General features: G+C 37.3%; 1 protein-coding gene across 1 annotated transcript; it reads left to right on the top strand.

The window, feature by feature from the left end:
• The first annotated feature begins 1,493 nt into the window (after positions 1–1,493).
• On the top strand, positions 1,494–22,459 carry LOC127863150 (uncharacterized protein PF3D7_1120600-like). The gene is made up of 11 exons (XM_052402535.1): positions 1,494–1,849; positions 10,087–10,189; positions 10,833–10,986; positions 11,222–11,417; positions 12,504–12,519; positions 13,777–15,143; positions 16,785–16,893; positions 17,371–17,522; positions 18,851–19,001; positions 21,557–21,700; positions 22,278–22,459. The coding sequence occupies exons 1-11, from the start codon at positions 1,835–1,837 to the stop codon at positions 22,457–22,459; spliced, it is 2,589 nt and encodes an 862-aa protein (XP_052258495.1). The 5' UTR covers positions 1,494–1,834.
• Positions 22,460–23,575: the final 1,116 nt, after the last annotated feature.

Below are 23,575 nucleotides of genomic sequence, written 5' to 3'. Positions count from 1 at the left end.
GGAGCTTGATGAGAATGAACTTGCAGTCTGCTGCTTCTACTCTGCTCAATCTGTCTACACATTGGATCTGTGATGCTGATGCTCATGATGCAATAGTTTTCAGTACAAATTTAAAAACTGTAAATCTCACCAAAAAGAAGAGGAACGTAAGACCGAAATAAATAAAAAATCAATCCACAGTGGCTAGTTAACCCACTGATGCTTTTTTCAATGCATTGAAAAAGTGCACATAACACTGTTCACCTAAACGTGTGGAAATGGATTTCAGTAGGGCAATTATTCACAATGTTCGACAACTTCTGAACTGCACTACCATTCAAGTTTACATCAAGTATTGTTACATGCTGATAACATCAAAGATTCCTGCTGACACAGACACAACTGTGATACATATATGTTCAGCCCTCATGGCTAAAACTTGCAGGCACTACATGAGGGACCAAGTTCCCCATAAAGTCATCAGAAGAAATGCCATCAAAGTATTCAGTCTCCTGCAGAATTGTACCCAACTGAATAAAATGGGAGATGTATGGCGGATGATTGTGGTTGTTGTTTTTTTCCCTGCTACAAGACAAAGCCTGTAGAGGAGTCCATTGAGAGGTTCCATGAGATGCCTGTCAGTTGATTTCTTGGTATATGATGAAATAAGCAACAGATGTTTTGCATCAACTCAAAATCTCAAAGTGTGTACACGAAACTCTTTCGCATTTAATTCGGGTGGAACACACAGGGCAAAAGGAAGTTGTTCTTGTTGAGAAATTAATGGAGAAAGTTCTGTATTTGGATGGCAATAAAATATATTTCTGTGTTGAAAGTCATCCAACCTTCTACAACAATTGAGTATAAAGAAAGTTATTGAAATCGAAAATGTAATTGAACTTTGGGCTCTGAAATTAAATGTTATCCAACTTTTTGTAGAACTAGTATTTAATGAAGAATGGGCCAAGTTAATATCTTTACATCTTTTTACAAATTTTCTAAAATCTTTTCATAAAATTATTTTGATTGTTAATTTCTAAGATTTTTTTTAAATATATATTAAATCTGAATGAAGTAATGCAAATATGGTGTTGATTATGATTGCCTTGTTATATTTAAATGAACAAAGTAGTAAATTTGTTCATAACTTTCTGTGAAGAAATTATGGATTGTACAGTACTCAAAGTGTTCACATCCCATAGTCTTGTTTATTGTTCATGGCCCTATTGATTTTCTGCACTTTTGTTTGTATTGAATTATTTGTTTCATTTGAATGTATTGTAAATTGTTTGCAGTTTCTGTGTAAATCCTATGATATTATTTTATTTCGTACAAGCACATGTATCCCTACAGATCATCTATTTATTTTTTTCGAATAGATGGTCGACTTTGGGTACGATTCATACAAGTATATATATATATATATATATATATATATATATATATATATATATATATATATATATATATATATATATCAATACATACCGTGATTTGCGGGGTGCCCGTCGTTTTCAGACCTTTCTTGTGGGGCCTATATTTAATATGGGATCTATATAAGAACCCGCAAAATATGTGCGCCTTAAATGTGTTAACTTTCATACTGGAAGCATCCTATAGCAATTACGCGCAAGTCGGTCTTAAATTGAAATTAAAATAGAGTTGTCTCCCCTACTCTAGGTCAGTAAAGAACCCATCTCTACATCATCTAGACGCTTGCATAGAACCCGCAATTTTATGTATGCCCCGCAGTTAAAGCGCGTGAAGTGATATAGAACACGAAGATCAGAAAATGGCGGCAGTTAACGGGTGTTACATGTGATATTGAAAATTAATAGATCTACAGTACTCAGTAATGATGTATTTCAAGGTAAATTGAACACACAATTGTTTGTTTTATGAAACCTTGCGTAGCACAGTTAAAATATGCTGTAGTTCCAAATCACCAACGATTGTCTCACAATCACACATGAAGTCTTATTGATATTGCAAACGGTTTTTAAGTTGTTTTTAGCTATCTTACTTAGACTGTAAACTCGCTTTTAAACTAGTTTTCAACTAATTTATTGTTGTAAATAATACGTGTATTCAGCTGTTCAGTTATTATGCAGAGGGAAAATTAAATAATCTCTTTCGATTAGTGGCTATTATTTGCCAGAGTGGCAGAGAGGCAGGTAGTCCGGATTTCTGGTCTCGAAGGCTATTGCTATATTGACTGACGCCTTCGAGTCCAGAGTCCATCGTGATTTTTACGTTAGATTTCTCCGCACAGATTTTCTGCGCACGTTTGACGGCCTATAACTTCATTAATATTGAATGGTATATGAATTCAAACATACCGATTTGGAGTTTAACCATTTATCTGTCAATCTGTGAAGTTTATATGTCGCTATTGTATTAATATCCAAACTTTTGATTTTAATCAGACATATAAAAAGTGCAAAAAAATGTTGAGGTAGAAGTCCGAAACATTCGAAATGACCAAGTACGTGTTCACTAAGCTGGTCCCCCGCTGTCTACTGGCTCCATTATGTTCCACCACATTCGATAGACGAAAGACCGGTTTCCAGTCTACTACGTCACACGGGGTTCCCCAGGAATTTCTCAGATCTATGACGTATTTTGTGGGAACAACAAAACAGTTTTAACCCAAATTGCTGTAATAATTGATAAATAACTCGCTTATAAGAGGTGTTTCGGATACTTGTGTGGGCTGAGACCATTCAAAAATCATCCATGTATGTATTTCAGGTTTCCGCTTTTTTGTCAGTCCCTTAGAACATGAAATATCGCAAGGTAAAAGCACTTAGTCGGTCGTTCGGAATTTTTGTAACATAAAAATCACGATGGACTTGAGACGTAGCGAAGCACGATACATGTCCAAATGATGAAAAAGCTTCGTTCACGGTTCATTATTGAGACTAAGAGGCAGGGTGATTAACATTTTACATTACATTTACATACAGTTTGAAGCATCATAGATCCAATAAAGGTATCCCGTGGGAATGTTGAACAATTATTATAAACTGTTTGAAACTTAGGGCTTTCAGAAGTAGCCGGCAGAAATCCGCCGTCTAAAACCTCATGAGGTGCCGCTAGTCCAGATTTCTGGTCTCGAAGGCTATTGCTATATTGACTGATTCCCGGAAAAAAGCCCCTCGGAAAAAAGCCCCTTCCACCAATTTTTGCCAGTGCGGAAAAAAGCCCCTTCATCAATTTGCCAGTGCGGAAAAAAGCCCCTTCGTCGTTTTGCCAGAGCGGAAAAAAGCCCCTTCGTCGTTTTGCCAGTGCGGAAAAAAGCCCCTTCCACCAATTTTACCCGTGCGGAAAAAAGCCCCTTCCAAATGATTATTATACTTGGAGCGGTATGTCTATTATATAAATTTCCACACTATTGACAAACAAATCATATTCATTAAAAACATGCCTTTTCCAATCAACAAACATTGCGAAAAATGTTAAAGACCTTCATTTAAAGGCGGCCGGCCTAAAAAAGGCCGTATTAAGTTCAGGAGGACTGGGCCACGTTTCCCATCCGCCACATGGAACGTGCTCGACAGTACCCTGAGCGGCAAAGAACGTACAAACAACGTCTGTGAGGAGTGGAACAGTGGGTTCGCGAAGCTGGTGGGTCATGCTAATCCTTCCCTCTGGACAGCTGTTGTGTGTGTTCAACGGGACGCTACAATGGTAGAGGCCGATGTGCTCCGCTTTAGACAAGGAAAGACTGTGACAAAACATAAGAGAAGAAGACAACTCCACACGAAGACGCTGCAGACCCTTTGCCAGCAGTACAGCTCCGGAAGGAAGACAATGGGTGAGTTCCTAGATACTGTTGGACACAACATCCGTCTTCGGTGAAGAGACTACGAGTGACATTTTACAGTGATATTTTTTGATGTAATGTAGATATGTAAGATATTTTGAAATATGTTTCATCATTTGTAGTTTTGCTTGTCATAATAAATATAATACAATATGATAATTTTCGTTCACATGTTACTTTTTTGTGTCCCAGTCTGTTTGAAAAAAGTAAATTTACTCTATGGTTTCTAAGGGGATTTTTACCGCTCTAAACATAATCATTTGGAAGGGGCTTTTTTCCGCACTGGCAAATTGTCGAAGGGGCTTTTTTCCGCACTGGCAAAACGACGAAGGGGCTTTTTTCCGCACTGGCAAAACGACGAAGGGGCTTTTTTCCGCACTGGCAAATCGATGAAGGGGCTTTTTTCCGCACTGGCAAAATTGGTGGAAGGGGCTTTTTTCCGAGGGGCTTTTTTCCGGGCACCATATTGACTGACGCCTTCGAGTCCAGAGTCCATCGTGATTTTTACGTTAGATTTTTCCGCACAGATTTTCTGCGCACGTTTGACGGCCTATAACTTCATTAATATGCAATGGAATGTGAAATCAAACATACCGATTTGGAGCTCAACCATTTATCTTCCGATGTGTGATGTTTCAAGAATGTCACAATTGTATTAATATCCAAAACTTTGATTTAAATCACACACATAAAAAGTGCAAAAAAATGTGGAGGTAGAAGTCCGAAACATCCGAATAGCAACGAGCTACGTCACACGGTCCGAGAAGTAGGCCGACACTCAAATTCCACATATCACTGTAAATAATAGTGTACGCGTATAACCGTCTTAAAATATTTGTGAGCATTTGATAATATACTATGACTAAAATAATTTGATCCGTATTGTCTTTATTTGATTCTATATTTTTGTTCTTACTTTTTTGAAACGATGGATTTATTTGTGGAATTCGACTGTTGTTAAACATTTTGTCATAAAAACGGGAAGATATATTTGAGGAAAAGCCGTCTTTTTTTCTCTATAGTGAAACATGTATGGAAAGCTGAATTGGGCTTCTTTCAGACTTAGTGGACCACATTGGCTGATACTGGCGCAACTCTTAGGAATGATATGACCGTTTTTATATCTAAAACAATGAAGTACATATGAATCATTTGAAAAAAGAAATCATTACGGACTGTGCTTAAAAGGCTGGTTTACGAAAACACCTTTTCCTAATCTGTATGTGAAGAGAGATCAATCATTAATTATATAAAAGATAAATTTAGTACTTGTAACTCAATTTTGGATAAGACGCGTACATTTTCCCCATACTGTACTACGTAATACGATGACGTATGTTCTCGCGAGAATCTCGCCGCGGTCGTAAACAAAATCGAAGTCGAAAGCTAATTTTGAGCTTCATCGATGTTAATTGACAGATAACTCGCTTATAAGAGGTGAATCGGATACTCGTGTGGGCTGAGACGATTCAATTTTTTTTCATGTATGTATTTCTGCTTTCCATTTATTTGTCAGTCCTTTTGAATATGAAATATCGCAAGTTAAAAGAACACAGTCGGTCGATCGGAACTTTTGTAACATAAAAATCACGATAGACTTGAGACGTAGCGAAGCACGATAAATGTCCAAATGATGAAAAAAGCTTCGTTCACGGTTCATTATTGAGACTAGAGGTGCCGCCTACTAGGAACTGTTTCCAAAAAAAATCACGGAAGCAATAAAAATGGTACCATAGACTAACAAAGATTCATTGATATTGTCGTAATATGACAATAGGTGCTACTTAAATCGGGGAAAGCCTCACCTACTTTACATTTAGTTTTAATTGTTTTTTAAACGACATGGTAAACCAACCTTACGACCCCGGGCCCCGGTTTCACGAACATTCTTAAGTCCATTATTGTTCTTAACTCCATAACAGTCTTACTTACAAGTTACAGGCTTAAATTAACTGCCTTTATTTGTGTTGCGTTTCACGAAAAATAACAGGCATAATAACAGTCTTAGTAAAATTCTTAAATCTCTTTTTAAGACATCTATACCCAGGGATCAGGAAATCTCCGAATCCCAATCGGTCCGAGAGACGGCCGAAACCCTCTGATACCTCTTCGCCCCGCACCCCCCACCCCCTCCAAAAAAGACTATATTCTCTAAATCTTTCATGCATGGAACAATACATTATGTTTGATGTGATGTGAAAATAGGCCTTTTATTTGAAATCACATTAAAAACATCTTATTTTGTTTTAGAATTGTTGGTCTTATTAATTATTTTAGAAAGAAATGTCCAATCGGTTTAGAAGGTAGATAGAATGAGCTCTATTTGTTTTTGAACTCTATAAGACTCCCATTTGATGATTTGATTAATGACCAATTAAGTTGTTCAATGTCAATAAAACATGTAGTATTTGCAAAGAAAGCAAGAAATATTATCATATTCAACAAAATAATACTCCTTTAATATTCACAATCTACCATGCATCATTTAATACTGGACCGAATGTGGTAAATAATAATCGGTTTTCGTGGAACAAGTGTGTCACTTGTACTTCTCAATCAAGCGTGCCCAATTGTTTACATTGTTAATTCCCCTAATTTATGATCGCCTCGGGCATTTTTTGACATGGGGATATCAATTAGCGGATTAATCTCGGGACTGCGGAGATAAATGTACTGGTAAGTGTGTAGAATGTCACACCTGTCTGTGAAATCCGGACCGATTTTTATGATAAATCTCAATTTGCAATCGGTCCAGTACGACCAAAATCGGTCAAAAACCGATAAAACCGGCATTTTCCTGATCCCTGGCTATACCCCTGTCTTAACTATGATTAGCAGTCTTAAATATGGCCGATTAAGATATAAGAATTTAGTGTCTGTGATATTTTGTGCCCAAAGTATGACAAATATATTTTAAACACTATTTTTGTGTATTCACGACATAACAGAAATTTATAGGTTTAATGTCCAGTCAGAATAGAAGAATGCTAATAGATGTAGGTAAATATCTCTCAAAATCCGAAATTCAATTTAATTCTTCCAGGCAAATAACACTTATCACTGTATCTTAATGTATTGTTGTTTACATGTTGGCTTTACGTATTGTAAATGCATTATGCTAATAAAGAATATGTTATGTTAAGTTATGTATTGCAGTCAGTTGCAGACTCTCTAGAAACAAAGACGAATCGGCATATTCCCCTCCCACCTCTTCTGTCATCAAGAGAGAGAGAGAGGGAGAGAGAGAGAGTTTGGTCATACTTGATTACCAGTTTTAAGTCAATGTGAAAATTATATTACTTACGAGAGTGAGTAAGAGAGAGAGAGAGACCCAGAGATAGAGAGACCCAGAGAGAGAGAGAGAGAGAGACTAGAGAGAGAGAGAGAGAGAGAGAGAGAGAGAGAGAGAGAGAGAGAGAGAGAGAGAGAGAGAGAGAGAGAGAGAGAGAGAAGAGAGAGGAGAGAGAGAGAGAGAGAGAGAGAGAGAGAGAGAGAGTGTTCCCCAGACACTTTAACAAAGTTAATGTACATACAAAACGATCCATTACATAATGTAACTTGAAACCTGGATCACTTAGTAAGCGCAAAATACATACAATCATTGCGAGCTGTACTGTATTTACATGCATGCAAAAATCTCGGGCAATTTTAACAGTTGTAAACAGTCGTGGAAATGGTGCAATTTTAACGGTTAGTTCAGTTACTTAAGCCTTTTAACATGTACACAAATTTTCACTTGTGTGCCAAATTTATTGAGGTGTATATTTTTTATGACTTTCTATAATTTTCTACTTTAGGCAACTGGAGCTACTGTGTATTTTAACATGTTCAATTTATGATACAACTACATACCGTGATCTGCGGGGTGCCCGTCGTTTTCAGACCTTTCTTGTGAGGCCTATATTTAATATGGGGTCTATATAAGAACATAAAATTAAATATATATAATGCTGCTTTGTTGGGTCTTTGTAATTATGGGGTCTTTGTAAGCAAACAGGAAGTGGTTTTACAGCCATTGTGAATTCAGCATGGATTCTGCAATATTTCAGAATGTGCATCTTATTATCTTAAGTTTTGTGTTGTTGACACTTATTGCTATTGGTTTATTAATATTATGTGTATACATGAGATGGAATGCTTTATTTTTGAGATGGAATAATGATCTTCAGTAAAGTGTAGTTTCTTTAGTGTGTATGTGGTAAGGAGTATGTTCTCATTAGAGAGGTCCAGTTATTTGCTAGGTTAGATTAGGTGTGCACACAATTTTTATCCTTCATCTGTGGTCATCAAGTGATGCAAACATCTTCTTAACCTATATAAACCTCACAAGTTCAAGCAGTTGTATATAAGTTTTATTGGGTATATAAAATACATTCTGTATTTTCATGTTTTATGGGGTATATATCATTACATATTTCACAGAGTGATTGTTAAAAAGGATCATATTGGCAGTGTATATAAATGAACATTACATATGTTACTAAATACGGCACACTGTAGCTGTTTATTAACCTCTAAATAATTACGGGTTTCAGGAAGTTCCGCCATTTTGAAAATGGATGATTGCAATGTAGGCATGTGCTTAAGAAGAAGTTTTTGAAAGAAATAATGAAATCACGAAATTGTGAAATCACGAAATCGTAAAGTTTTGGAGTGAAATCACGAAATCGTGAAATAGTGAAGTTTTGTTGACAAAATTCTCTCCAAAACTTTACAACTTCATGATTTCACAATTTCACTTCAAAATTTCGTAATTTCTCGATTTCATTCATTCGTGATTTAGCTATTTCTTTTCAGAATTTCATGATTTCACAATTTCACGATTCTTCCTTGTTTTCGAATCGTGAAATCATGTAGTTGAAATGTCACGATCAGTCTTTCATATGTTCATGGATAAAAGATTTCCGTATTATGACGGAATTCCGTATTTCCGATCTTCGTCAGGGCCGTTTTTCCAAATCGCATAAATTCGAGGAGAAAATTGAGGGGGGGGTGGTAATTCTGCGTTAAATTTCACCATGACATTCCTGACGTCCAAGGACCGGCAGGTCAAATTGTTGTTGTTATCTTCACTAAACAGAGTAAATAAATAACGTCATCCCATTGGTTAAGAAAACAATGATAATTGCCGAATCAATCGAATTAATTTTGACAACCAATGGGATTACGTTATTTATTTACTCCCATTAGAAAAAGTAATGGCCGACTCCAAACGTCAAACAGTGAATATTTATTGTTAATATCGCAAATGTGAATTGTGTGTCCGATGCTCGATGTTGTAACCGCATCATATCGAAAGAGAATGGACATATCTTTCGAAGGTATGTGGCTTTTGGATATTTTCGGGAAGGAATTAGTGAAAATTTGCTAAAAACTACCGGTTTCGTGCATCCGTCCGTGGACGTCAGGAATGTCATGGTGAAATTTTACGCAGAATTTTGTGAAACTCTTTGCTGTTTCTGATTGCATTGACGGATTTTGATAAAACAAAAAGTGTTTTTGAAAAGAAAAATCATTCCTAGACACGATTCAGTAGATATTTTTGAGATCCTGTCAATTTTAAGGGACTTTTGGGTGATTAGTAACTTTCTCATCTTACAGTTACTGATTGTGAAAATAAATTGACATTGTGTAGATCAACTTTCTGCTTTTCTAACTTTTGAACCTTTGATTTGTAGTGTTGTCATCTATTTCACCTTCAAAATGTAGAGAATATTATCAGTGTTTAAGTATATTTAAAGGCCTCAGATTGCACTCCGATATGCTAAAATCCAGGAACTTCCGGGGGCCTCCGGCCCCCTGAACCCCCAGCCAGGGCGTTGCCCTGTACCCACCGGGGGCCCTGCGGCCCCCAGCTTGAAATTTCAGTATTTTCACTTTTCTGAACTTTTACCCATGTATGTTACCCCTGTCCATCCATAACACGGTTTATTAATGAAATTTATTTTCAGTCAATTTAAACAACTGCAAAATCTTTGGATTATAAACCGTCATACCATATTAAAGCTTGTAGTAGGTCCGATAGTGTATAGAAATGGCATTCATTTTAGCGGGGTACTCTATATATCCCGTACCTTTATAGAACCTCGCAGCAAGGGTTAATATTGAAATTGAGGACCCATAACTTACCACATATCTTAGTATACATAGACAACCCAGATTATGGTTTGATACAGATACCCCGTTTCTGACGATATTTCTGTTTATATATATATTATATATGTATATAGTTGGTTAGTCAGAAGACTGCTTGTGGAAAAAACATTATTTAATATATTCAGGAAATGAGACCAAGAAGAAAGAAACAGGAGAATGTGGCAGCAGACTGCATTGATTCAGGGGAGGACCTCAAAGATTTTGTTATTGAACATATACCACCAAAAGGTATTAAATTTTGATTTATGTTATCAATAAACTGGAACATATTTTAGACAAAACAAACTGTGTACATGTATATACATTGGCCACCATACATCTCTAGACAGGCCAAAAATCTTAACTATAATACATAGAAGACATGTCGTCTTCAAACTCATACATTTTCTATTTTGGCTGTTCAGACACTTGAAAATTGTTATCCAGAGAGTGTAGACAGAGAAATTAAAGTAAATTAAACTAAAGGGCTCTCACTACACTTGCAAATCAGGGAGAAGTTTTGTCAGATCATATAAGCAATGTTGAAACAAAATTGTAAAATATTTTAGCGACCAATCATGTGTTAATACAAAATGGCGGCCAGTGTAAACATCTGAGTATTTCCGTTCTCGCAGTCTCGTTCTGCCTTGTGAAGTTTTACGATATTTGTTCTATTTCTATATAGAAGTTGCGTATCCTTATAGTTTATAGGTCTTTGGTCAAAGTAAGTACCAAACTGAGTGTCAAAAAGTAAGTCAAGTTGTAGTAAAACCATGTGTAATATTTGCCTTTGAATTTGATTAAACTAGAGCAGTGTTCTTGGGTAAGTGATGTAGGGCTTTCATGGCCCTCTTGTTTATATAATTGTTTTTGTTTTTGTTTTGCTTGATAGGTCTTGGTGTTAGAACAACAATAAATAGAACAAAAGGAGATTTCTTAATGATTTATCCCGGCGAACTGATAACAGAAAGAGAAGGGGAAGAACGTGAAGAACGTGAACCATCCGTGTTTAGATACTTCTTCCAATATAAAAGGAAAGGGTGGTGGTAAGTATGTTAGAAGTTGTAATAAAAATAACTTTTAAAGTTGAATAACGCAATATTCAGAACAAAAAAAGAAATTAAAAAAAATATTCTACCAGTTAATATCTGCTAGAAAGTGATTGAAGTCAATTTTTTCCACAACATTTTGACCACTAGGATAATAATCTCCCAAATGTGCCAATTTGAGCACAGGTGATTGGAAGAATTCTTATTTTTAAAACAATTTTCATTTATATAGTATGGATGCTACTAGTGAATTAGATGTTGGGCCTCGGCTAGGTCGTCTGGTGAACCACGGTGGTAAAGGTAGAAATTGTGTTATGAAAACCCTGGAGTTCAACAAAAGGCCATATCTTTGCTTGTTTGCTGCTAAAGATATTCCACAAGGTGAAGAGTTACTGTATGATTACGGCATTAAGGATTTGCCTTGGGAGGTATGTACACTCAGAGCTTGTTACTCTTTTTTTCTCTTCTGAAGATGGAAGGATATATAGAAATGACCCACGATCTGAGATTCAGGCTCATACAACAGACTCACATTGAGAAAGTAGGCTCAGTTTGTTTCATTGTTTCATTTCTGTCGTTTCTAAGAAGCAAATTGAACACTTCTTTTTGTTTTATGCCATTTGTTTTCATAAACATTTATGATTTGAAATCTATTTACTTGACAGAAATTACTATTTATTTACAAAGTAAACATATCATTGTGCCCCACATAGTTCTATTACACAATAGAACACAAAATGTCATTTTTTTAGCTCAATTATTCGAAGAATAAGGAGAGCTATACTAGTCACCCGAGTGTAGGTGTCCACGTCGGCATAACCACTTATGTTAAAGTTTGCATGCCAAGTACCACCTCAGATGTTTTCAAAGTCCATTGACATATGGCTTTAAAGGGAGATGTGCAGGATTGATAAATGGAACAGATTTGTGAAAAGGGTCAGTTGAATATCATTATTTGAAGCTCAAATATTGATTTACACCCGAAATATTTCAAACCAATATTTTATCAAAAAAAGATATATAAATGGTGTTTTCTATCCTATGCGACGCGCATAGGTTAGCTATTTTTGTATTTCCCACGTAAAGCTGTGGTGGTTTTTGGATTGTCATGTGATCACTTCACCCAAAATACGCATTCGGTGTACCTTGCTGACTATCGACGTCGCCATTTGTTTCAAAATGCCTGGGCCACCATGAATAGTAAGCTCAGCGATGAGCTAAATATAGAATGATCACTAAATGTAGAATGTATTTTTGTATAGGGATTTCTTCAGCGGATTGTTTTCAGGTCCGGTAAAATTAATTGAAAACTTCCTCCTGGAGGGTTTGAAGTGTAGAGTTTAGTGAAAAGTACACATAAGTGTTACAAAAATCGATCTGTTCATGATTTTACAGAGAAAACCTGCTTGACCCGGCACATCTCCCTTTAAGCACAACTACATGAAATATGATTGTTGGAAACTACCTAGCATCCGCCTTTAGAACTGGCTAATAAAATTTTTATAAATTTACAGAGAAAAGCTGACACAGGTAAACACAGTTCATGCTGTTGAATGCATTGTTGCATGGTTTAAATCTTAGACAAAAAATGAAATATCCCATAATGTTGTAGGTATTGAGGTATGATAATTTCCTGCTGTATATTTACGCTGCTTAAAGTAGGCACAAAATCAATATACCATTAAATAAAATCTCAAGATTAAGTTAAAGGTGATATTTTGCATATTTTGAATTATAGCTACATCATTGTTCTATATTCTAATTATCCTTTTCGGTTTTATTGAAAAAAAAAATCATTGAATTTTGTTATGTTTCAAAAACGAGATAAGATGAAACCATGCAATAGTGTCTGTGAGTTTATTTTCAGTTCATGTTGAAAAAGTTTATTTATCCCCCCGCCAAAGGCAAGGGGTATATTAGAAATGCCCTTCGTCCGCCCGTCCAAAACAATTTTATCCGGAGCATAACTCCAACAAAGTGCTCAGGGTGAGCTATTGTGACCGGCCTTTGTCCGTCGTCCGTTGTGCATCAAATTTTTTACTTAAACATCTCCTCTGAAACTGCTCATTGGATTTTGACCAAACTTCACAGGAATGGTCCGTAGGTGGTACCCTACCAAAGTTGTTCAGATAGTTCTGATTGGTTGCATAAATAGGTCACAGGGTCAAAAAATAGGTTTTCAAAATGCAATTTTCAAAAATCTGCTTGTCTAAAACTACAAGGCCCAGAGCTTTGATATTTGGTTTATAGCATCATCTAGAGGTTCTCTACCAAGATTGTTCAAAATATGCCCCTGGGGATAAAATTGACCCCGCCCTGGGGGTCACAATTTTACATTGAATTATATAAGGAAAACTTCAAACGAAAGTCTTCTTCTCTTGACCGCTAATAGGAATTTGTCCAAACTCAAAAAGAATGATCCCTGGGTGGTCCCCTAGCAGAATTGTTCAAATGGTTCTGACTGGTTGCATAAGTAGGTCACGGGGTCAAAGATTAGGTTTTCAAAATTCAATTTTCAAAAATCTTCTTGTCTGAAACTACAAGTCCCAGAGCTTTCATATTAATTCGATGTATAACATCATCTAGAGGTCCTCTACCAATATTTGGTGGACAACATTAGTGGTCCTCTGTAAATGGCTCCACTGTGACCTTTGACCTTTTCCTAAGGTGAGCGACCCAGGGCCCTTTGGGCCCTATTGTTAATATTTATGTGGATACATTGCAGTGCTCATGCTGTCTGTTGACATTGTCACCATTTGCGATAATTTTATAAAAAAAATATTTAAGAATTGGTGGCCGCTACTGACAATCTGGAGAACATGCTGGAGGCCCAGACTACAGACAATCTGAAGAACATGAAGGAGGCCCAGACTACAGACAATCTGGACAACACGCTGGAGGCCCAGACTACAGATAATCTGGAGAACATGCTGGAGGCCCAGACTACAGACAATCTGGAGAACATGCAGGAGGCCCAGACTACAGATAATCTGGACGAAATGCTGGAGGCCCAGACTACAGATAATCTGGAGAACATGCAGGAGGCCCAGACTACAGACAATCTGGAGAACACACTGGAGGCCCAGACTACAGACAATCTGGAGAACATGCTGGAGGCAGAGGCTACAGACAATCTGGAGAACATGCAGGAGGCCCAGACTACAGATAATCTGGACGAAATGCTGGAGGCCCAGACTACAGATAATCTGGAGAACATGCAGGAGGCCCAGACTACAGACAATCTGGACAACACACTGGAGGCCCAGACTACAGACAATCTGGAGAACATGCTGGAGGCAGAGGCTACAGACAATCTGGAGAACATGCAGGAGGCCCAGACTACAGATAATCTGGACGAAATGCTGGAAGCCCAGACTACAGATAATCTGGAGAACATGAAGGAGGCCCAGACTACAGATAATCTGGAGAACATGCTGGAGGGCCAGACTACAGATATTCTGGAGAACATGCTGGAGACCCAGACTACAGATAATCTGGAGAACATGCTGGAGGCCCAGACTACAGACAATCTGGAGAACATACAGGAGGCCCAGACTACAGATAATCTGGAGAACCCGCTGGAGACCCAGACTACATATAATCTGGAGAACATGCTGGAGGCCCAGACTACAGACAATCTGGAGAACATGCTGGAGGCCCAGACTACAGACAATCTGGAGTTAATTCTGGAGGCCCAGACTACAGACAATCTGGAAAACGTGCGGGATGCCCAGACTATAGACAATCTGGAGAACATGCTGGAGACCCAGACTACAGACAATCTGGAGAACATGCTGGAGATCCAGACTACAGACAATCTGGACGAAATGCTGGAGATCCAGACTACAGACAATCTGGACGAAATGCTGGAGGTCCAGACTAAAGACAATCTGGAGAACACGCTGGAGGCTCAGACTACAGACAATCTGGAGAACATACTGGAGGCCCAGACTACAGACAATCTGGACGAAATGCTGGAGGCCCAGACTACAGATAATCTGGAGAACATGCTGGAGGCCCAGACTACAGATAATCTGGGCAACATGCTGGAGGCCCAGACTACAGATAATCTGGGCAACATGCTGAAGACACAGATTATGACTGAGGAGCAGGTACACCCCAGCAAGATACAGGACCAGATCTCCGGTAATAATGTAAGTGTGCAGTTAAGTTAGCCGTGTACTGCAAAAAATACCTTTTTATATATATAAACAGCATTGTCATAGGTCTACATACATATATAGGCTCAGGGATCATTTTGAGGCGCGATTTCCGCGATATCTTGCACAAAAATGACAGATCTCGCACACAAATTGACTTAATGAGAGAAAATCTCGCACTCAAATCTGCAGCAGTAAAAATTGTAGATTCGCGTCCGAAAAGCAATCGTACCAAGTCATAGACTGATTCAGCAAAACAAGCAACGCTCCTGAAATGTTTCCATTTAACGAACGACTATCGTGTATCGCTTATTCTGGTTTTGGTTGTAGCTTTCCGGAAATGACAAAGAAATGCGTGCGCACATCACCCACCTTTGCAGATCATTGACTTGAAGCGTGCTTGTAACAACGTCGTTCATTGATCAAGAGAGGCTATTTATGTCAACTTCCGGTTGAGGAATACCCTGTCACGTGACTGTGTATTGCGCAACCAAACATCAGGGAATTCCCTTATTTTTAATTATGATGTACACAATCACTTGACGGTGATACCGAAAATAAAGTCGATAAATACACGCAGACGATGGGTTCAACCAAAATATTAGATAGCATGATACAGAACGGTAACATTCGTTTGATTGACTATTTAAGTGATAGGAATACCTATATTGATGATGGTTAGGTTGAATCATGCACACATTTATTTGAAACAAGGTCAAGTCTTTATTTGATTATGTTTCTTATTGATAGTGAGTTTTCTTATCATATTCATAGTGCCTGCGAAGCTATATGAAGTCTAATTTTGTAAATATGTGTGTGTAGTACTGTAATTTGTAACAGTTTATGTACAACATCGTGATTATTTTCACACATTTTAATTCATTAATCAAATTGTGTGTTCATTATCTGTCTTCTGATATATGGTAAAGATGAGTAAAATGTTTCCCCGAAAAAAACTTTACCACTCACTTTTTTTCTCCAATACAACAAGCCCAACGTCTTCCCCAAAATCAGCTTATTAACAAACTGTTCTTTTATTTTTATAGAATATATTCAAATAATGAAATTGTATGGTTTTCATAAAATCTCTCATCAACATTTAAAATCTCTCACCAAAATTTGACAAATGAGAGAAATACTCTCACTGAAAACTTGGGCCAAAATGGTCCCTGTAGGCTACTTAAATTATTCATTAGCCTGGCCCTGATGAGCTTGTATACAACATGTATTTCATTATTATGCATGCTGATCAGGACGAACATATCAGAAAGCATTTGCATTTGGTGCTGTTGTCAAGATTAAAGCAAGTTCATGTAATACAAATTGTTATTAATGTACATATATAGGAGGTGAACTCCTATTAAATGAATAAAAAGAGCTTATTAGTCACTTTTTAAACACAGTTTTATTGCCAAATATTCAACTTAATGCATGTGCGCGTGTGTGTTCGAACTTTTGTGGCCATCATAAAAAAAAACTGTTATTTACGTTGTAATTTCCATTATATTATTTATTCTTAAATTTTTGTCGAAAGCTTGTTGACAGCCTGCATTTGTACAAAATTCAATCTGACAGAGTAAGTGTAAGATCTAAATGAACAAATCCCAGATAAATACGCAGTTTTGCCCATTTTAGGCCCTGATGAAGGAGATGGCTGTGCGACTTACCAGCCTTAAGTCTATACAGACAGCTGCAGAGGAGCTGATCAAACAAGCCACTGATTTGCAGGATGGTGATGCGAAAGGTTGGTGCCAGGTTTTTAACTTGTGATACAGTGTTGCAAATGTAGCTAGACATGAGGATAGAGACAGGGAGTTTCTACATGTGTACTTGTATAACCTGCAATCTATAACTAATCAATCAGAAATATCTGCAAATTGATATGGTCTATGTCACGCATCAAAACTAACATTGTGGACGATGAGATCAAGGTGGATCATGATCAGTTTGTGCATCTACATTGTTGGGTCAGAGTCCACATTTGTCACTATTAGGTCATTGATGCCTATCAGATGTCTAATGAAGCATTTCAGAGACTTCCAGAGAATGGTGTGGGCCCTTATAAGTAACCAGACTGTATGGATGCACAGGCTGATCTTGGTCAACACTAGTCGCTGAAGCAATGTTGGTTTTATCAAAACTTGCCTTATATAAATATGAATCCAACAGGTTGCCCTTATCACATTGCACATCACAATTATTGGGCTAATGCTTATTGCAGATATTCCTCATGGCACCAACAAGTTCTGGGATGAACTGCAACAGTTGACACATACGCTGAAGCACATGTCTGACAGGCTTGGCAATCAGGAGCCCACGGTGGAGCCCACGGTGGAGCCCAGCCTCATCCGGGAACAGCAGGAAACACTAGAGGTGAGTGTCCAGTGCTGGCACTGTAGACTCATATATTTTTGTGTTGGTTTAATTTACATGCTCCGATAATTGCACACATTTAAAACCAGAGCTAACATTTAACCTGCGCTTTGTATTTTTATGTGGTAAAGGTAAGTGTCTGTGTATGCATGCGTCCTGTAAAAGTTTGTCCAGAGCATATCTGCAAAAATATTAACATGATTCAAGTCAAACTTGGAGTATAAGTAGTTGGTAATTAGAAGGTGAGCACCTGGCCTTTCATGTTTCAGTAAAATGATCCTTTGGCAGGGGAAATGGGTGTTTGTGACCTTTTTATCAGCCTTTCATGAAATGTTTTTAGTCCATGTGAAACTGTCTTAGCCATTGTCACGAAAATTTGATACATGTGAAAATAAACGATTCCACAGTATGAGACATGATTTAGGAAAAGAGGCATTCAGACATCTGAGACATGTAGTTGATTGTTTTCATACTCCTCCATAATGATGTACAAACCTTTCTGATGATAAGAGAACAGCATTGTCCCGATTGACTGTTCGTAGGCTAATTTTGACCAATGCTGAATCTCCCTTTTGCTAAATACTGTTCCATATGAGGCCTATAGCCAGAGAACATTTGGATCTACACTAGTACATATCTCATATTTGGTAAGGAGGTTGTTTGTGACTAGCAGATGGCCCCTATTGATTTAGAGGCTAGTAGGTCAAAGCTCAAGGTCACACTGACCTTTACTTTTAAACCTTGTTCGACTAATAACTTGAAAAAGCTAGGTCCTACAGTCCCAATATTAGGTAGGGAGGATGGTCATGACCATTAGATGACTCCTGTAGATTTCGAGGCTAGTAGGTCAAAGCTCAAGGTCACAGTGACCTTTACTATAAAACCTTTTCTGACATAGCTAGAGAACACTTAGCCCTACAGTTAATAATTATATTTGACAGTGAGTTTGGTCATGCAGATGATCTATTTAGTTTGAGGTCACAGTGACCAAAAAAGGTTTTGGTGATCCCAAATTGGCAGCTTAAACTCAGTGTAATGTGACTAATTTGTTGATGCTAGCATAGCATATATATTTTACAAATATTTCTTGTTAGGCCCAATGGTGATATCTTTAGGGCTTTGCCACCATTATAGAGCCAGGCAAGTCTGTGCATCTGGCCAGGATCCACATTGATGACAGACTCAACATATCAGAATTTCCAGTGTCAATTTTAGGAGTGAAATCCCTAAAACTAGTAATGGGCTGTTGCAAAATTAAATTGGACTTGCCTATTTTCAATATATTTAGAAGGTAAAGTGTTATTGCATCAGTCCATGGTGTTTTACAGGAATTAGCATTACAGAACTCAAATGTGAACCCTCTGAACCAGCCAGTAGATCCCACTTGTGAACTAATGCAGATAGAAGGCGACCTTTTGCTGGGGCAGCCCAATGCCACCAACCCCCATGACAGACAGAGCAGGACGAACTATGGACTCGGTATGATACTGACTTCAGTTTAATTTTCTCAAGTACCATAAAGAGGTCACTTTCATGAGTTGATATGTTACATGCAAGACCCAGGTCCTTAGTGTCAAGGTCAAAGTCATACTTAGAGGCCAAAGCTAAAAATAGGGTATATTTTTCATGTCCGGTCAATAACTTTGTCTTCTCTTGATGGATTTTGAAATAACTTTTAAAAATTAATACCATCACGAGACAGTGTGTAACGTGCAAGACACAGGTCCGAGCTCTACAGTAAGGGTTACACTTAGAGGTCAAAAGTAAAAATTGATTTGTTTATGGGTCTGGTCCATACCTTGTCATTTCTTCATGAACTTTAAAAACATTTTTTTTTTAGTTAAAATATAAATTATTATCTTTTTTTGTCCAGATGTTGAGAAGTGACCAGTGATAGTGTTGCTAACATGTGCTCCTTCAGTAGTAACACACCTGCATGAATCTTAGGAAATGCAATTCTGCCTGGATTTATGGTATCGATATAAGTTCATTGATACACCTTAAATATGTACAGTTTATTATTTATATGGCGCTGAGCCTGGTTAGCTTGGTTGATACAATTAAAAAAAAATTGCAGTGTTCTATTGTCATGGACATACATGTATTAAAACACCAACAATGAAAGTAGAGAGAAAGTATACGATCTGCAGTCTTATTGTAAACCTTCAAGAATCAATGCACTAGTATGAAATTTGCCAATATTTGTAAGCTCAGTCAGTAGAGTGTCTGACAGACAGTAGAGTGTCTGACAGACAATCCAGGGGTCAAGAGTTAGAGCCCCAGCCTGTCCACATAATTTGTGTGGGGATTAGTCATGAAAATATTTCTACAGACATTTTCCCCCTACCTCTGATTGAAGTAGGGCAGCTGTCTTCACTGTCATAAATTAAGTATGTGCACATTATACCGGTAACCCTCTTAAAAAGACTTAGCTTGTGTAGGAACAGTGTAAGTAGGTGAACTGACTGACATAATATGACTGAAATGCTGTTAATATGGCGAAAAACCCCAAAACAAAATCCAATGAAATTTGACCTTACAAGTGTCTACTGTCTATGCTTGCAATATCCTGCACTAATGCATTTAATTAAACATGTATGATTATGCCAGAGTTTTATATAAAAATCGTAAGTGGGTGTGTTTTTGACCACACTTAAAGCGCATGTGTTAAACAGGGATCACTTTTGACAAATGCCTTTATGAGATTATATCCCATTAGCCTTGAATCAATGAGATTTTGACAAAATGAATGGGATTTTTTCTTTTTACGTCATGTAACAATGAGATTTTACATCAGCGGACAGCCTTCATTACAATGAAAATAAAGCATCTGTGCATTTGTAAGAACAATTTATCTTTGTAAATAAACAAAACAGTTTTGAGAACGTCATGCATGTCCTACTTCTCTACCCAAATACACAGCAATAAACAAACACATAGTGCATATGTCACCAGAACATGTGTCTCATGGACCTGTTATCTCACAGTTTGATCCGTGTTAGAAAACGCTTATAACTTTAAGCACCATTTTCGAGTCCGAGAACAACTCGTGGACGGTGATTTTCGCACAATATCAAACCTGTTAAAGGTTAGAATATACCAAATGCGAATTAAATATTAAATGACGCAATCGAAACAATCAATTTCGCTTAAAGGTTAGACTATACCAAATGCGGACTGGTAGTAGAACTCGTTATCCACATTTTTCTCAGTTAATAAAATAAAATATTTTGTTTTGAGCTTGTTTTTTCCCATTTTGAGATATACTGTATATGTTGGTATCAAATTCAAGCTAATGCAACGTAGAATGAGAAAAATAAAAACAAGCTGAACTCCTATACTCTTAGTGGAGTTTACCTGTTCTTTTACAACACGGTATGGTTTGTGAATGTGTTGTGCACGCCATCAGAAAATACAGTATGTTATTTCCGGTGACAATATCTTTCTTGGGAGAAACATATTATTTTTTTCTAACATGCCTTATTCAATGCAGAATGGACATATCTTTTTAGTCATGTATGGCTATGGTACTCAATCGTACCTTGGTCATAGTGTAGTTTGCGCCTAAAGTTCAGGAATTTACTATAGAACAAAGAAGGATTTCATTTGGTAGTGTCTAACCTAAAGCGAGTCGCTGTCGGTAAAAAGGGGGATACCCACAGTTAGGGATTCCAAGTGTCATTTGTAAATGAATAGGCTTCATACGCGGAGAGGGGGTTAATTAAAAATGAACAATAATTATATGGACATGCCACTCGTCCTAAAAGGAAAATGCAAGCGTCTAATGAACCACAGATGATTAAACAAGTTACCGACAAGTCTCCATTGCAGTGAAAAGTCGCAAATTAGGAAAGAGATGCGCGGATGCGATTTTTAATCGCATTTGAGTAAATTTTATGCGATTTTCGTCAAAATAACGCGAGAATATCGTGCAATCGCGCCCAAAAGTGATCCCTGGTTAAATATATTTTTTACCAGTACAATAGCATTATGTTGTGTCCCAAAGTTGTTCAAAGATTACTGGAAATTTTCAGGAAGACAAGTTGCTGTTGTTGATCCTTCGAGGCAATTTTCTGAAAATGAATTGGGATGTGATTACGATGGACTACCATCAGATGATGAGAGTATTGTACTTTCATCTGGTTCAAGCTATGCACCATCGGTACTGTCAGGAGAGGGTATGTGTATTTCACATAAAGATATGATAGGGCTACTATAATTTAAAACAGGGTTTTAAAGCAAGACTTAGCTAATGTTAACATTTAAATGATTTAAACTTAGACACAAAGTGCTCATTTGTGGTCAGCAGTCATCTGTCATTTTGATTCAGTGTACTTTGTGAGCATTTTTGGGGAAGGCTTAGGGAACTTGTGTGAATATACAAAGTTTTAGTCAAGAAGAATTGGAATTTCATCCAAAAAATGTTTGGGGAATTTTATTTTCTGCTTCTTGGGAACTATGACAACTACATATCAGGATTTGCATGATGTCCTTCGTTTTCAGATCTTTCTAGTGAGACCTATATTAAATATGGGGTCTATATAAGAACCCACAAAATTTGTGCCCCTTAAATGTGTTAACTTTCATACTGGAATTGAGCTAAAGCTTTTGTGCGCAAACCATTGTAAGATAATTTTGTTAATTCAGACCTTTATCATATATATCAGTATAATATTGTGGACTGGAATTAGGGGAGGCATACATGTATGTTGTTTTAAAAAACAAGCTCTTGTTTATATTTTACACAAACTGTAGATAATGAAGATGACGATGAAGATGACGATTCATCTGTTATAATTCCTGTAACACAAACAAACAAGAGATCTTGGACTGCAATAGGGAGAGTGGCTTCTAGTGAAGATATAGGAGATAATGAGCCACCCAGGAAACAGAGGACTTTACCAGTGTTGGGGCCATCCACATCTAGCGAGTTGTAAGTATTAAACTAGGAGGACTATGCTCATGGTCAGAGTATGTATGTGTGCCTTTTTAAAATTAGCATTGGTAAATTGGCGTTTTCTTAATACAGCTTTTTAGTATAAACATGAAGTATCCCTACAAAATACAGAGGGGATTAGTTTTAGCATTGTCTGTCTTTCTGTCCGTCCTTCCTGTTTTGTGTCTGGAGCACTATCTAAGAAACCGATTTTAAAGATTTTAAATTTTATTTTAGACAAGAAAGATTTGCCTAGGTCAATCACCTGATTGGGCAACCAGAGTTGTCAATTGACCAGTCAATATGAGTATTAACCGGGGCGGCGGTCAATACTGGTTTTATCCGGTCAATACTGGTCAATACTGGTCGATTGAAATGACCATCCATTTATCTCCTATCATAGTTTTAGAAAGAAGCTATAACCCTCTATTTTACTCACCAGTTTGTTAGATGTGTTATGTATTGTGAATTTTGTATAAATGAATGACTTAAATATGAAATAAACTCCAATAAACAAATTATCTTAACATTTTGACCACATAAAAATGTTGATTGACCACCTTATCCGGGCATATTGACCACATAAAATTCCCAATTGACCAATTACCTGGGCATAAGGACTACTTAGAAATCCCATTTGACCACCTGACTAGGCATATTGACCACATAAAAATCTCAATTGACCACCTTATCCGGGAATAATGACCACTTAGAAATCTCAATTGATCACCTGACTAGGCATATTAATCGCATAAAAATCTCAATTGACCACCGTATCTGGGCATAATGACCACCTAGACATCTCAATTGACCACCTGACTAGGCATATTGACCACATAAAAATCTCAATTGACCACCTTATCCGTGCATAATGACCACTAAGAAATCCCAAATGACCACCAGACTATGCATATTGACCATTTAGAAATCTCAATTGACCACCTTATCTTGGCATAATGACCACTTAGTAATCTTAATAAAATGTCAATCGACCACCTTATCCGGGCATATTGACCATATAGAAAACTTAATCAACCACCTAATCCTGGGGTAATGACCTTATGGAAATCTCAATCAACCACTTTATCTGGGTATAATGACCACTTAGAAATCTCAA

Source organism: Dreissena polymorpha, unplaced genomic scaffold (assembly GCF_020536995.1).
Source record: "Dreissena polymorpha isolate Duluth1 unplaced genomic scaffold, UMN_Dpol_1.0 chrUn001, whole genome shotgun sequence".
NCBI lineage: Eukaryota > Metazoa > Mollusca > Bivalvia > Myida > Dreissenidae > Dreissena > Dreissena polymorpha.
The sequence above is the reverse complement of the archived record's forward strand: the minus strand, read 5'-3'. Positions and strand labels throughout refer to the sequence as shown.

Excerpts from the sequence above, each read along its gene's own strand:
- LOC127863150 (XM_052402535.1), top strand. Across the intron at positions 17,523-18,850 it reads AACAGCAGGAAACACTAGAG|GAATTAGCATTACAGAACTC; the intron begins GTGAGTGTCCAG and ends GGTGTTTTACAG. Across the intron at positions 21,701-22,277 it reads ATCGGTACTGTCAGGAGAGG|ATAATGAAGATGACGATGAA; the intron begins GTATGTGTATTT and ends CACAAACTGTAG.